Genomic DNA, 14,816 nt, shown 5'->3' with positions numbered 1-14,816 from the left:
AGATGGTTTTGAGGGGAAAAGGAGAAGGAAAATGAAGGCAAAGGGACGATATCCCCCACCTTGCGATAAACTCTTTGGCGTTTTTATAGAGTTTTAAAGGATTCTCGAAATCCTCCACCTCATTATGCAAAACTACCAAAACTAGAAAAATATCTGTCATAAGCCTCCTCTTTCCTCCATACCAAAAACACTCTCGCAAACAGGTCGGGGATTGGGGTTTCCCCTCCTTCCCCTCTCCCTAAAATCCTACCCTTTAAACCTGCAATCAAAGTTGTAGTGTAACAGAACCAATATACTTTAACCGTATGACTTAAGTTGTGATATGGTCCTTAATTTTCACCGTATCGAGAATTAGTGCAACTAGCTTTAGTCCAAGATGGTAACACAAAAATATCATCTCCAATTTGAAAAAACACAAGTAAAAATCAGTAATTAAGATTTGAGAAATACTGGGAATCTCAACTCAATATTGTCAACTCAATTTTGATATAAACAAAAATGCCTAAATCCTCGTGCTCAATCATTGACTGTCTTAAGTGATACTCCTATATCATACCATAAAATATGGTAACAATGGCGTCAATGTGGAATCTCGTGGACAACTAGTTGCAAAAGTATAAATTATAAATAATGAAATCTTAGGCATGGGTTAGTTTTCCCAATGTTTATGATAAGATTTTAGATAGATAAATTTGGCCTTCGTTGAAACTGAAAAATGGTAACAATAGTTATTTAGAAGGCAACGGTTTCTTCCACTATGTAAGCAGATACTGAAGTCCTTGTGGTAACATAACATGTATCAAGTTATTTAGAAGGCAACGGTTTCTTCCACTATGTAAGCAGATACTGAAGTCCTTGTGGTAACATAACATGTATCAAGTTATCAAACATAATCGCATTCCAATCAAAATTCTTAGATGAATATAACATACTAATAACGTTCAATGAGAACTTACAGTACATAAAAATGAGATATGAACAAAAACACCAGCACCCTTAACATAGTTTTATTTTGTTTATATTGGATGGAACGTAACATATAAAGCACATACAATATTATTATTATTTATATTAGACTCTTAGTGACAGTTAGAATATTCACTACAATGACAATCTATCAGGGATTATGTGTGAGCAACATGGTCATTATTGACTTTTTCGACTGGAATAACCTCCGGAACTGGAGGAGCACGAAAGAAGTTGCAATCGGAGTGGTCGTAGCACCAGAAACCAAACAAGCAATCCACATGTGCGAAAGCTGGTAGAATTACCTCTACCGGTCGCCGCACAACCACCCATCAAAGCCATGAGCATCATCATGAAAACAAACACGATTTTCATATTGATTTTTGTTGTTATGATGTTTTAATATGGTTTCAATTTACATTTACAGAGTCTCAACCATCCCATCTCCTTCTTCTTCTAACATTCTTTATGTCGTTGCTTCAATTCCTCATTTTTTGTGCTTGTAACTATTTTTTTTTTCTTTTCAGAAGTTGTTTACAACTTACTATTCTATAATGTTTTAGGAAGGTAGTTACAACTTACAAATTCTTTAGTATAAGTTGCAATCGGAGTGGTCGTAGCACCAGAAACCAAACAAGCAATCCACATGTGCGAAAGCTGGTAGAATTACCTCTACCGGTCGCCGCACAACCACCCATCAAAGCCATGAGCATCATCATGAAAACAAACACGGTTTTCATATTGATTTTTGTTGTTATGATGTTTTAATATGGTTTCAATTTACATTTACAGAGTCTCAACCATCCCATCTCCTTCTTCTTCTAACATTCTTTATGTCGTTGCTTCAATTCCTCATTTTTTGTGCTTGTAACTATTTTTTTTTTCTTCAGAAGTTGTTTACAACTTACTATTCTATAATGTTTTAGGAAGGTAGTTACAACTTACAAATTCTTTAGTATTTGAATTTACCTGTGTGAAAAAGAAGAAGAAAAATATGTTTTTGAAAAGGTAGTAAGAAATAAATGGAGGTTGGTATGAATTTGGAAGAAGCCAAAACTTCAAGTCTAGTGATAAGTTAGTTTTTTCAAGGTGTGGAAGCGATATGTCATAAGCATAACAATCGAAGAGCTAAATAAATAAGATGATATGGAGGTGGAATTGGAAATTGATGTGGAATTGGAAGTATTAGGTTATATGTTGTTTTTTTGTTTGTTTTTTATAATCATTCTTAGGTTGCTCTTATAATATTACATCACACTTATACAACTCAATCATATTTTGTTTGAATTATAGACAAATTATACAATGTTGCCTAGGTTGTTTTTATTTGCAGCTTTTGATTTGATAAATAATCAAATTTTTAATTTGATGGTATGGTGACTTATTTAATAAACGCCAACCATTTTTTGCTACCCACACTATTACATTATGATTCGTCTAATGACGAGAAAAATAAGATATGATTCACCATTATATGAAACTTACTTAAATATAAATGGTTCAAGGGTTGTATGGGGTGGTTGCAATCAAGAAGTAAAATTTTGTCAATCAGATGAGTTGAGATATTTGTTAAGACATTGTAAATAATGAGGTAAGACAGTAATAAAGATATGATTTATACAAATTGAAAGGTATATATGTAATATTAATTAAATAATACAATTAAAAAATATAATTAAATTTGACAATTACCTCATATGTTCCAAAATAACTGACCTTTTATTTTACTATATGCACTACTAATATACTATATTTTGACTATATTTTTTATTAATATATAAAAATAAATTGTAGCATATAAGACATTGTTAGATTTATATCAATAAATATTTTTAAAGTTTCAACTTTTTATAATTTTTACTAATAAGTAATTAAAAATATTAAATGTCAAAATTTTACATGGACAAATGTGAAACATTCAACTAGGTTAGCCATTTTAGGATAGAGGAAGTAATCTATATCCATATCTATTTTAGAATATCTATTTTAAGCCCGTCATTAACATTTATTTGTTTCAAATTAAAATATAAAAGATGTTGCAAACTACAAAATAAATTCAAATAAAAAAGAGGTATGTGATCATGTTATCTCATTGTTTGAGAGTCTTTTTCATTCTCTACTTATGTCCAACCAACCACTACACATACCTCTCACTCATATCTCATGTATCTGAAAATAAAAAAGAGAATTAAACGTCTTATTGCTTTCTGAACATGAACTATATATGTCTACCCACAATATAAACAATGGGGTGCAATTGAATTTGTGGGAGAGAGCTCCGAGGATAGTAACAAAAAGTAGAAGAGAAAATCCTCACTTTGTTTTCACTATTATCATTTCCTATTAAATTGTAACCCGCACCTACATGTGCTTATTTTATTTATATATTTATATGTGTTATATTATGCATTTTGAGTTTAATTATTTGGTAATATTGTCGATCTAATTAAACACAATAACTGAGAAAATATATCTTTTAAACAAAAGTATAGGAACACATATTTTAAATATTTAGTTGCAAAATCTAAGCATTCCAAATATGTAAAATAAAAATTCAAGTGTTTTAGCAGTTTTTGTTATGCTTGCATAGTTGTTGGCTTTGCTTGAAAGCTACCATCGTTCTGATTGGATTGGAATGAGTCATTGTCCTTGTAGAACTTGTATTTTGTAAATAGAAAAATATCTAATATGGAATAGTTTATTCTCAATTTGCAATATATACTCTTTTGTACAACTTGATCTTTAAAATATTTTTTTTTTAGGAAACTTTAAAATATTATTTGAAATAAATGTCATCGTAATGTAATTTTTTACATCTACAATTACTCAAGTTGTGATTTTTGAACTATATTTCAAAGATATAGATGTGATGACAAATGTTTTGCAGAGTTGGTGGTAGTGCTGCATTAGCCATATTTTATAATTATTTTCAATTAAGAAAAAAAATTCATTGTTAGCAGTATAAGACCTTTGCAACATAAAATAAACATTTATTTATTTGTTCTATAACAAAGACAACATTCCTTCTCAAATTAAACAAATTCATATTGCATTTTTTTTTTACAAGAAAAACACATATTATTATTGAATTCTTATTAGAGTGCATTCATCAAATTGAAATAATAAAAGACAGACACGTCTTTCTGCTCGTTTTATTGCGTTAACGTTTGAAAATTATGAACGGTGTTATTTTATATAAAATTTTGATTTTTATTAAAAATAAAAATATAAATGTTTGTTGCTTTCAAATTATAACAACTCAAACTAATTATCATTATCCATTTCAATGACACCAACAATATAACAAAAGAATACAATCTAAATTCTTATTTTTCTTAATGACACCAACAACAATCTTTATTTAAGAAAAAAATATTTAAGGGTATAATTGTGATAATGAAAAGTAAGTATAAATATACTCATCTAGTTTGTTACACGTTTTTAAAGGATAAAAGAAAAAAATTGGACATATATACTCGATGAGAACTTACAATACATATAAATGAGATACTAACAAAAACAAAAGCACCCTTAACATAGTTTTATTTTATTTATATTGGATGGAACGTTACATATAAAGCACACACGATATTATTATTATTATTTATATTGGACTGATTAGTCTTAGTGACAATCAGAATATTTACTACAATGACAATCTATAAGGCATTATGTGTGAGCAACAAGATCATTATTGACTTTTTCGACTGGAACAACCTCAGGAACTGCAGGAGCACGAAAGAAGTTGAAGATGTCACAATCGGAGTGTCGTAACATCGGCAATCATGTTTAAATTCGTACGCAGGAAAGGAAGTTGATTATTAATTCCAACAAAATCAGGCTCGAGAGATTGTGTTAAAGAGTCCTATAGACAATGTGTTTATTTATATTAACATGCAAATTCAATTACCTATCTCCAGCAGAGTGAATAGAACACACAATAGACCACAATGATTGTAGTTGAAAATTTTAAAAGAAATTAAGGATATTTCCGTCTAACAGAGGTGTAACTGAATATTCACATAATGAAACAAGAACAAATCATGTGCTTATTTTATTTATATATTTATATGTGTTATATTATGCATTTTGAGTTTAATTATTTGGTAATATTGTCGATCTAATTAAACACAATAACTGAGAAAATATATCTTTTAAACAAAAGTATAGGAACACATATTTTAAATATTTAGTTGCGAAATCTGAGCATTCCAAATATGTAAAATAAAAATTCAAGTGTTTTAGCAGTTTTCGTTATGCTTGCATAGTTGTTGGCTTTGCTTGAAAGCTACCATCCTTTGTTCTGATTGGATTGAAATGAGTCATTGTCCTTGTAGAACTTGTATTTTGTAAATAGAAAAATATCTAATATGGAATAGTTTATTCTCAATTTGCAATATATACTCTTTTGTACAACTTGATCTTTAAAATATATTTTTTTTAGGAAACTTTAAAATATTATTTGAAATTATGTCATCGTAATGTAATTTTGTACATTTACAATTACTCAAGTTGTGATTTTTGAACTATATTTCAAAGATATAGATGTGATGACAAATGTTTTGCAGAGTTGGTGGTAGTGCTGCATTAGCCATATTTTATAATTATTTTCAATTAAGAAAAAAAATTCATTGTTAGAAGTATAAGACCTTTGCAACATAAAATAAACATTTATTTATTTGTTCTATAACAAAGACAACATTCCTTCTCAGATTAACCAAATTTATATTGCATTTTTTTACAAGAAAAACACATATTATTATTGAATTCTTATTAGAGTGCATTCATCAAATTGAAATGATAAAAGACAGACACGTCTTTCTGCTCGTTTTATTGCGTTAACGTTTGAAAATTATGAACGGTGTTATTTTATATAAAATTTTGATTTTTATTAAAAATAAAAATATAAATGTTTGTTGCTTTCAAATTATAACAACTCAAACTAATTATCATTATCCATTTCAATGACACCAACAATATAACTAAAGAATACAATCTAAATTCTTATTTTTTTAATGACACCAACAACAATCTTTATTTAAGAAAAAAATATTTAAGGGTATAATTGTGATAATGAAAAGTAAGTATAAATATACTCATCTAGTTTGTTACACGTTTTTAAAGGATAAAAGAAAAAAATTGGACATATATACTCAATGAGAACTTACAATACATATAAATGAGATACTAACAAAAACAAAAGCACCCTTAACATAGTTTTATTTTATTTATATTGGATGGAACGTTACATCACGATATTATTATTATTTATATTGGACTGATTAGTCTTAGTGACAATCAGAATATTTACTACAATGACAATCTATAAGGCATTATGTGTGAGCAACAAGATCATTATTGACTTTTTCTACTGGAACAACCTCAGGAACTGGAGGAGCACGAAAGAAGTTGAAGATGTCGCAATCGGAGTGTCGTAACACCGGCAACCAAACAAGCAATCCACATGTGCGGAAGTTGGCAGAGTTTTACCTCTGCCGGCCGCCGCACAACCACCCATCAAAGCCATGAGCATCATCATGAAAACAAACACAACTTTCATATTGATTTTTGTTGTTTGATATTTTGCTATGGTTTCAATTTATATATGTACAGTCTCAACCACCTCACATTCTTCTTCTTTTCACATTCCTTATGTCGTTGCTTGACTTCCCCATTCTACACAATTTTCATATTGATTTTTGTTGTTTGATATTTTGCTATGGTTTCAATTCATATATGTACAGTCTCAACCACCTCACATTCTTCTTCTTCTCACATTATTTATGTCGTTGCTTGACTTCCCCATTCTTTGTGTTTGTAGCTATTTTTTTTTCTTTCGAAAGGTAGTTACAACATACAATTCTTTGGTGTTTTAGGAAGGTAGTTACAACTTATAATTCTTTAGTATTTTCAATTTATTAAATTCATTTCAAAAATGAAATGTTGATTTGAATTTACCTATGTGAAAAGAGAAAACAAATGTGGTTTGAAAAGGTAATAAGAAATAAATGAAGTTGATATAGATTTGGAAGAAGCCAATACTTCAAGTCTTGTAATAAGTTGGTTTTTTCAAGGTGTGGAAGTGATGATGGCATAAACATAACAATCGAAAGAGCTAAATAAAATGAAATGGAGGTGGAATTGGAAGTCTTAGGTTATATGTTGTTTTCTTGTTTCTTCTATTTTTTATGATCATTCTTAAGTTGCTTCGTTTCAAAATTAAACAACGTTTATGAAACTATCGTTAATGATTTGTTTATTTGCAACTTTTGATTATTTTCAAAATAATCAAATTTTTAAGTTGATTGTATGGTGACTTATTTAATAAACGCCAACCATTTTTTTTCTACCCACTGTACCATATTATGATTCGTCCAATGATGAGAAAAATTCCAATGAGGAGAAAAATAGCTACCCACACTACCATATTATGATTCGTCCAATGAGGAGAAAAGTAAGGAATGACTCATCATTATATGAAACTTGTTTAAATATAAATGCTTCAAGGGTTGTTTTGGGTGGTTGCAATCGAGAAGTAAGTAAAATTTTGTTAATATCGATTTTTGTTAGGAATTCTACCAAAACTACCCTAAATCACTCCGAAAAATGATTGATTTTGCTCATAATTTTCTTTAAAAATAGAAAGTTAGCTGTTGAGTACTAGATCCTAAGAAGAGGGATATCATTGTGACAAAAGGCTGCAATATTCATATATTCCATTGAGAAGAAATATTCTTAAGAAAAGGATATTCCCTTTGTTTCTAATTATAAGCAAATTATATTTTTCAGGTTAATTCAATTAATAATGTATGTGATTTATAATATAGACCACATACATCGTTAATTGAATGAACCTAAAAAGTCAAATTTGCTTATAATTAGTAACAGAATCAAAAGACAATGAAAACAATTATTGATCTCTTTTCTGGTTTTTTCCTGAAGTGACATAAATTGAAGAACATGTCATATAACCGCAATCATGTTTAAATCCGTACGCAGGAAACGAAGTTGATTGTTAATTCCAACAAAATCAGGCTCGAGAGATTGTGTTAAAGAGTCTTATAGACAATGTGTTTATTTATATAAAATTCAATTACCTATCTTCAGCAGAGTGAATAGAACACACAATAGAACACAATGATTGTAGTTGAAAATTTTAAAATATATTAAGGATATTTCTGTCTAAAAGAGGTGTAACTGAACATTCACATAATGAAACAAGAACAAATCATGTTCTTATGTTTATTTTTAATCAATCTGGACCGCGCCCTCACCGAAGTCATCATGAAATTCTTATACTAAGTAATATTTTCATCAAAAAATTATGGAAAATAAAAAAATTGCACTAAACCGAAATAACAATTTTCATAGCCTAAGATACGATCGACAATCACAAACATCGTAGTGAACAATCTTCGCCTGCGCCGTTAATTGATCAACGGTCACAACCCAATCAAGCACAGCTCTAATCTTCAACAACCATATAAAGGCTCCCATTTTGAATTTCAACAGTGCTCTCTGCTTCAAAGTTAACGGCACACTCCGTTTCGCAACAGCATTCACCAAAGCTCTACGATCCGATTCTGCAAGTACGATGCCCTTACTTTTCAGCACCATTGGAAACACGGTTAGGTTATTTGGCGGCTGATAAAACGTAGGCAGAATGTCGTTGCTGAGTCTAACGTCTCTGTAAAACACTTCAAGGCTGCTATGATCTTTCTCATAATAGATTCCAATCTTGTGGTGGTTGCGGTTATCAGATTTAATGGAGATATCAAACTCCGGCCAAATCACTGACAACGGCGAAGTGAGGTTCATCCCTTTTACAGAAATGCCGCCATCAATTGAATAGTGAGGTGGTTCCGGCCCGATAATCAAGCCAAAAGCAAAGGTGGCAAGGAGAAAGAGCGAGATCAGGATGACTATGACACCGATGAAACAGCATCGGCGCCAGGGACTTTTCTGACGATCAGAGTTGGCGTAACGTTGGCCATTCTCCGGGTCATTGGGAACTCGATCAGCCATCGAGGGTATGAGTGTATGTATATAGAGAGGGATGTTAGGTGTGAATTAAGGCTATTTAAAATTGATTATGAACTAAGAGTAAGTCAGTATATTTATAGTTACAAATATTGAGAGAAAATCTAATCAAAAGTTTGTTACATTTACAGGATAGACTACAATAACTAATTATGAGACTATTACTCCAATAAGTAGGGTTTACACACTTTTATTTTCTTTTTGGGTATGAGAAAAACAAACTAAAATAAAAACAAATTATTCATGCTTATTAGGGTTTAACAAAATCACGATTTATATGCATTATTCTAGCTTCGGTTAACAAAATTATCTTTTTCAATGTGGTTTCCTTTAAGGCGGTGTGTCTAGCAAAATATCTCTCTATATATAAACCCTATCACAGTAAACCCTAATAATACCTTAGGCCACAAGAAAGAATTTTCACAAGCGTTTAGTTTCAACTTTCTTTTTTAGGTTTTTGAAAATAAGTCAAATCAAATTCAAGAATGTATAAGGTAGCAAAAGCATCAGAATACCTTGTGATAACCGGAGCATGGATCAAAGACATCAAACTTGCAAAGAAAGCATGGATTCTTCTCGGTCAATCCTACAGTGTTTTCGACCTCTCACCGGTCAACTACACCTTCGAAGTTCAAGCAATGAGTGCCGAAAAACTCCCATTCGTTCTCCCTGCTGTCTTCACTATCGGTCCTCGTGTGGACGATCATGAAAGCCTTCTTAAATACGCCAAACTAATTTCACAGCATGATAGACACTACAATCACGTTAATGAACTTGTTCAAGGAATCATTGAAGGAGAGACATGTGTCCTCGCTGCTTCCATGACTATGGAAGAGGTCTTCAGAGGAACAAAAGAGTTTAAAAAATAAGTATTCGAGAAAGTTCAACTTGAACTGAATCAGTTCGGGTTATTGATTTACAATGCGAATGTTAAGCAATTGGTAGATTGTGCCAGGTCACGAGTATTTCTCTTACTTAGGGCAAAAGACACAAATTCGAATCAAGCTAAAGTTGACGTGGCAGAAGCTAAGATGAAAGGTGAAGTTGGTTCAAAATTAAGGAAAGAACAAACGCTACAGAATGCAGCGAAAATTTATGCAGAGATGAAAGTTATTGCGACGCATAGGGCTGGTGAGGCTGAGAAGGAGGGAATAAAAGTTAGGACTGAAGTGAAGGTTTTTGAGAATAAGAGAGAGGCTGAGGTGGCTGAGGCTAATTTTGAGTTGGTAAGAAGAAAGCGGCTTGGACTAAGGCGGCTCAAGTCACTGAAGTTGAGGCTGCAAAAGTTGTGGCCCTTAGGGAAGCTAAGTTGCAAGGTGAGGTTGAGAGGACGAATGCTTTGACTACCACTGAGAAGCTTAAGGCTGAGTTCCTTGGTACAAATAAGAGATACTCTTTTGGCTGAATATTTTTCTTCCTTTTTTACCTTTTATTTAAATTATTTTAATCCATCCAAAAAAATTAAAATTATTATAGTATTTTTATAATATTATTTAAATTATCAATTAAAAGATTATTTAAATGTCTTTAAAATAGGAACAATTCACAAGAATAGGAGGAACAATCTACAACAATATTTTGTCAGCAATCCTTTACGCGCTTATTGTGGCTTCCTAATCTTTTTTTTTGTCATGTATGCGCTTTCAATCACTCATTGTACTATTCTCAATTTTGCAACAAATTTACTTCCATATCAACTCTTTGCAGCCTAATACTCACTTCCATACAACATCACAAGTCTTTTAAACTATGCTGTAAATTTATTGCATAATCTTGAGGCAGGAGTGGTATTTTTCTATCAGAAATAACACATGAAGCACTACTCCACTTTATCCACCCACTCAAATTCTAAAGTTCACTTCTGCCTCTATTCCATGTTATGTAGGTTGATTTGAGCTAGTTATGTAAGCGATAAGAAGTTGGATGTCCTCAGCTCAAACCTGAACGAAAGAGTAAATATTATTCTAACAACTAGTTAATAACATTTGCCATTAAAGAAAAAATGATTGTTTTGAAATAAGGTAGGAAAGACAAGAGGGATTAGATGGTTAAGTAATGCGCAACTTGGTTAACCACACAGCTAACATGAGCAAAATCGAATTAAAGTTGGAACTTAGTTTGATGCATTCATTTACAGTTGTTCTTCAAATAATATATCAAATAGACTTTAATCATCGTTAATCTAAATTTATACTTATTAATATTTATCTTTTATCAATCAATATAAGTAACACATATGTGGATTGAAGGTGCACGTAATTTATATTAACATGCAAATTCAATTACGTATATCTCGACGAGAGTGAATAGAACACAATGATTGTAGTTGAAAAATTTTAATAGAAAATAAGGATATTCGCATAATGTAACAACTTAACAAGAAGAAATCATGGAATTATTATTATACTACATACTATTTTCATCAAAAAAATTATGGATAATAAAAAAATTGCACTAAATCCAAATAACAATTTTCATGGCCAAATATACGATCGAACATCACAAACGTCCTTGTGAAAAATCTTCGCCTGCGCTGTTAATTGATCAACAGTCACAACACAGTCAAGCACCATCAACGATGTAACTGATCCCAGCTTGATTTTCAACAGTGCTCTCACCTTCAAAGTTAACGGGACACTCCTTTTCGCAACAGCATTCACCAAAGCTCTACTATCCGATTGCAAGTATGATGCCATTACTTTTCTGCACCATTGGAAACACGGTCATGTTATTTGGCAGCTGATAAAACATCGGCAGAATGCCGTTACTGAGTCTAACATCTCTGGAAAACATTTCAAGGCTGCTATGATCTTTCTCATAATAGATTCCAATCTTTTTGTTGTCGTTATCAGCTTTAACGGAGATATCAAACTCCGGCCTAATCACTGACAACGGCAAAGTGAGGTTCATCCTCTTTACAGCAATACCATCAATTGAATGGTGAGGATGTTCCGGCCGAATAATCAAGCCAAAAGCAACGGCTGCAAGGACAAGGAGCATGGTCAGAGTGAATATGACACCGATGAACCCACATAGACAACAACAGCTCCGGCGCCAGAGACTTTTCTGGCGATCAGAGTTGGGGTAACGTTGGCCATTCTCCGGGTCATTGGAAACTCGATAAGCCATCGAGGTTTGGATTGGAGTGTATATAGAGAGGGATGTTAGGTGTGAACTAAGGCTATTTAAAATCGATTATGAACTAAGAGTACATCAGTATATCTGCATATACATATATATATATACACACAAAATATTGAGAGAAAATATAAAGTTTGTTACAATAACTAATTATGAGACTATTACTCCAATATGTGTTAGGGTTTGCACACTTTTTTTGTTTTTAATTAAAGGGGTTTGCAGTTGCACATAGGGGAATGGAAAACAATACGCGTGACCTATCTATCAAATATATACATATTTTCAATTTTTGATATTTTTCTTTTTATTTGCTTGCTTTTTTAACAAGGCATTTCTTTTTTTGGTATAAGAAAAAAAAACTAAAATAAAAACAAATTACTCATCCTATATTTTCTCTAATAAAATAATCACACGACTTATTAGGTTGTAACAAAATCGCGAGTTAAATTCTAGTTTGGGTTAACAAAGTTGTCTTTTTCAATGTGGTTTCCTTTAAGGCGATGTGTCTAACAAAATCTCTCTCTCTATAAACCCTATCACAGTAAACCGTAATAACATCTTAGGCCACAAGAAAGAATTTTCACAAGCGTTCAGTTTTTGCTTCAAAAAAAAAAAAAACAAGCGTTCACTTTCAACATTCAATTGTGTGAGTTTTAGCCACTAGACTACTAGACAAAAAAAATGCATCCTAATAATGTGTATAATGAACATTATGATAGAGTTCAAAAATATTTTAAGAGTTACAAATTAATGAAACTAATATTCTTTTTCATTGAAAACCCCAATTTGCCCCGTAAGCGTTTTTTCACACATCAAGTTTCATATTTCATCTTTGGTACCTATAACATTTTATTAATGTAAGGGTCAATATACTTATCCAAATTGGTTCATACTCAAAGCACAAGAAACAATGCTCTAAGGCGGCTAAGGTGGCAGAGGCTAATTCCGAGTTGGCTAAGAAGAAAGCGGCTTGGACTAAGGCAGCTCAAGTCGCTGAAGTTGAGGCTTCCAAAGCTGTGGCCCTTAGGGAAGCTGAGTTGCAAGGTGAGGTTGAGAAGATGAATGCTTTGATTACCACTGAGAAGCTTAAGGCTGAGTTCCTTAGTAAGGCTAGTGTTTAATATGAAACCAAGGTTGGTCCATGCATACTAATATATAACTTCTTATTTCATTTATTGTTATGCATTTTTTCACAAGTCACACAAATATTTGGTGAAACTCACATAGGTAGAAAGACAAAAGAATTCAATAGCATGTATTTTTAGAGTAATTAAATGATATATATTTGGTGTTTATGTGCCCAAATATTGTGTCCATATAAGTATGCAAGTAACTATATCATTATATGATTAAAATATCATGATGGAAGAGCTTTTGAACATTTATCAGTTACTAACTTACTGTGTCACTTTTTTGGTGATTCAAATTCTGGATGTTGCTGGATGTTGCCATCTCTGTTTAAGACAGTTCATGAGCAAACAGGCATGTTGCCCTGCATGGATGGGATCCTTATCTGACAGAAGTTCTTAATTAGGAGGATGGAAGTATTAGTTTCAGGTTTAAAATCTTATGTTATATGCTTAATTTAATTTACATTTGTATATGCTTGGTATTTTATGAATGGAGTTTTTGAGATAAAAACAAAACTCCTAGAAGGACTAACATCACATAATGGTTTTTTTATTTGGTAGTATGCATACTCGATCGTTTCATGAAAAACAAGTGCTACTAATTCAGTAATTCTATTTCATTTTCATGATTCGAAGAGTTGTTATATAAACATTATACATAGTTTTCTGCATTTCTGCATAATTATGCAGAATTCATGCTTAAAATATGAGAGTTAGCAACCTTTTTACACACCGGGTCAGTTCGAGATGAAATATGACGGCAGTGCTAGGTAGTTGCTCTGAAATGGTGTGATAATACTACCTAAAAATAGATCAAGAATTATTGAATATCAAAATTGTAAATCTGTTGAGAATAAATTACTACTATGTTGTTATAACATCTTTAAATCTTATTAATAAAAGGTCTTAAGTTGTCTTAAACAACTTTTTGGAGCCAAAATTTGAGGTTAATTTTGTCATTTTAATATTGACATCTCATTATTATTATTATTTAATATATATTTAAGCAATTGAACAAACTTTTGCTAAATTTGTGCCATAAACTACTAAATACCTTTTTTTTTCTTCCATAATCTTAGTTTGTTTTTTTTTTTCGTTTTTTTTTCTTTCATATTTTATTTTGTTTTTCTTTCACATTATCTATTCTCTATCTATTCTCTAATTATAAAACTTAATGTCTACCAAAAATACAGTCTTACCCCTTCTTAATTTTTTGACACATCATCAAAATTATATCCTTTTGTGTCTTTTGTTTCAACCTCCCTCTATTTTTTCTCTTTTATAAACAAACTAAAACAAACTCACTCGATAAAACACCTTAACATAATCTTTTTTTAAATAACAAACAAACATAATCTTTTATTTTCTAATTATCTATTCCCTAATTATGAAACTTAATGTGTACAAAAAATACAATCTTACCCCTTAATTTTTTGAGTCATCATCAAAATTATATTTTTTTGTGTCTTTTGCTTCAACCTCCCCCTATATTTTCTCTCTTAAAAATAAATTAAAACAAACTCACTTGATAAAACACTC

General features: G+C 31.2%; 1 protein-coding gene and 2 pseudogenes across 1 annotated transcript; 1 reads left to right on the top strand and 2 right to left on the bottom strand.

Moving 5' to 3' along the window:
• Positions 1–8,331: 8,331 nt before the first annotated feature.
• On the bottom strand, positions 8,332–8,991 carry LOC146899926 (NDR1/HIN1-like protein 13). Its single transcript, XM_085736880.1, has one exon. The coding sequence runs from the start codon at positions 8,989–8,991 to the stop codon at positions 8,332–8,334; it is 660 nt and encodes a 219-aa protein (XP_085593006.1).
• Positions 8,992–9,491: 500 nt separating this feature from the next.
• Positions 9,492–14,816, top strand: part of LOC146899915 (flotillin-like protein 3) — a 98,274-nt pseudogene continuing 92,949 nt past the window's right edge.
• On the bottom strand, positions 11,481–12,217 carry LOC146899925 (NDR1/HIN1-like protein 13 pseudogene; annotated as a pseudogene).

The sequence above is a fragment of the Medicago sativa genome, chromosome 8, assembly GCF_051527215.1.
Source record: "Medicago sativa cultivar Bolivia chromosome 8, Bolivia_mono, whole genome shotgun sequence".
Classification (NCBI taxonomy): Eukaryota; Viridiplantae; Streptophyta; class Magnoliopsida; order Fabales; family Fabaceae; genus Medicago; species Medicago sativa.
This window is presented reverse-complemented; position numbering and strand designations above follow the sequence as displayed.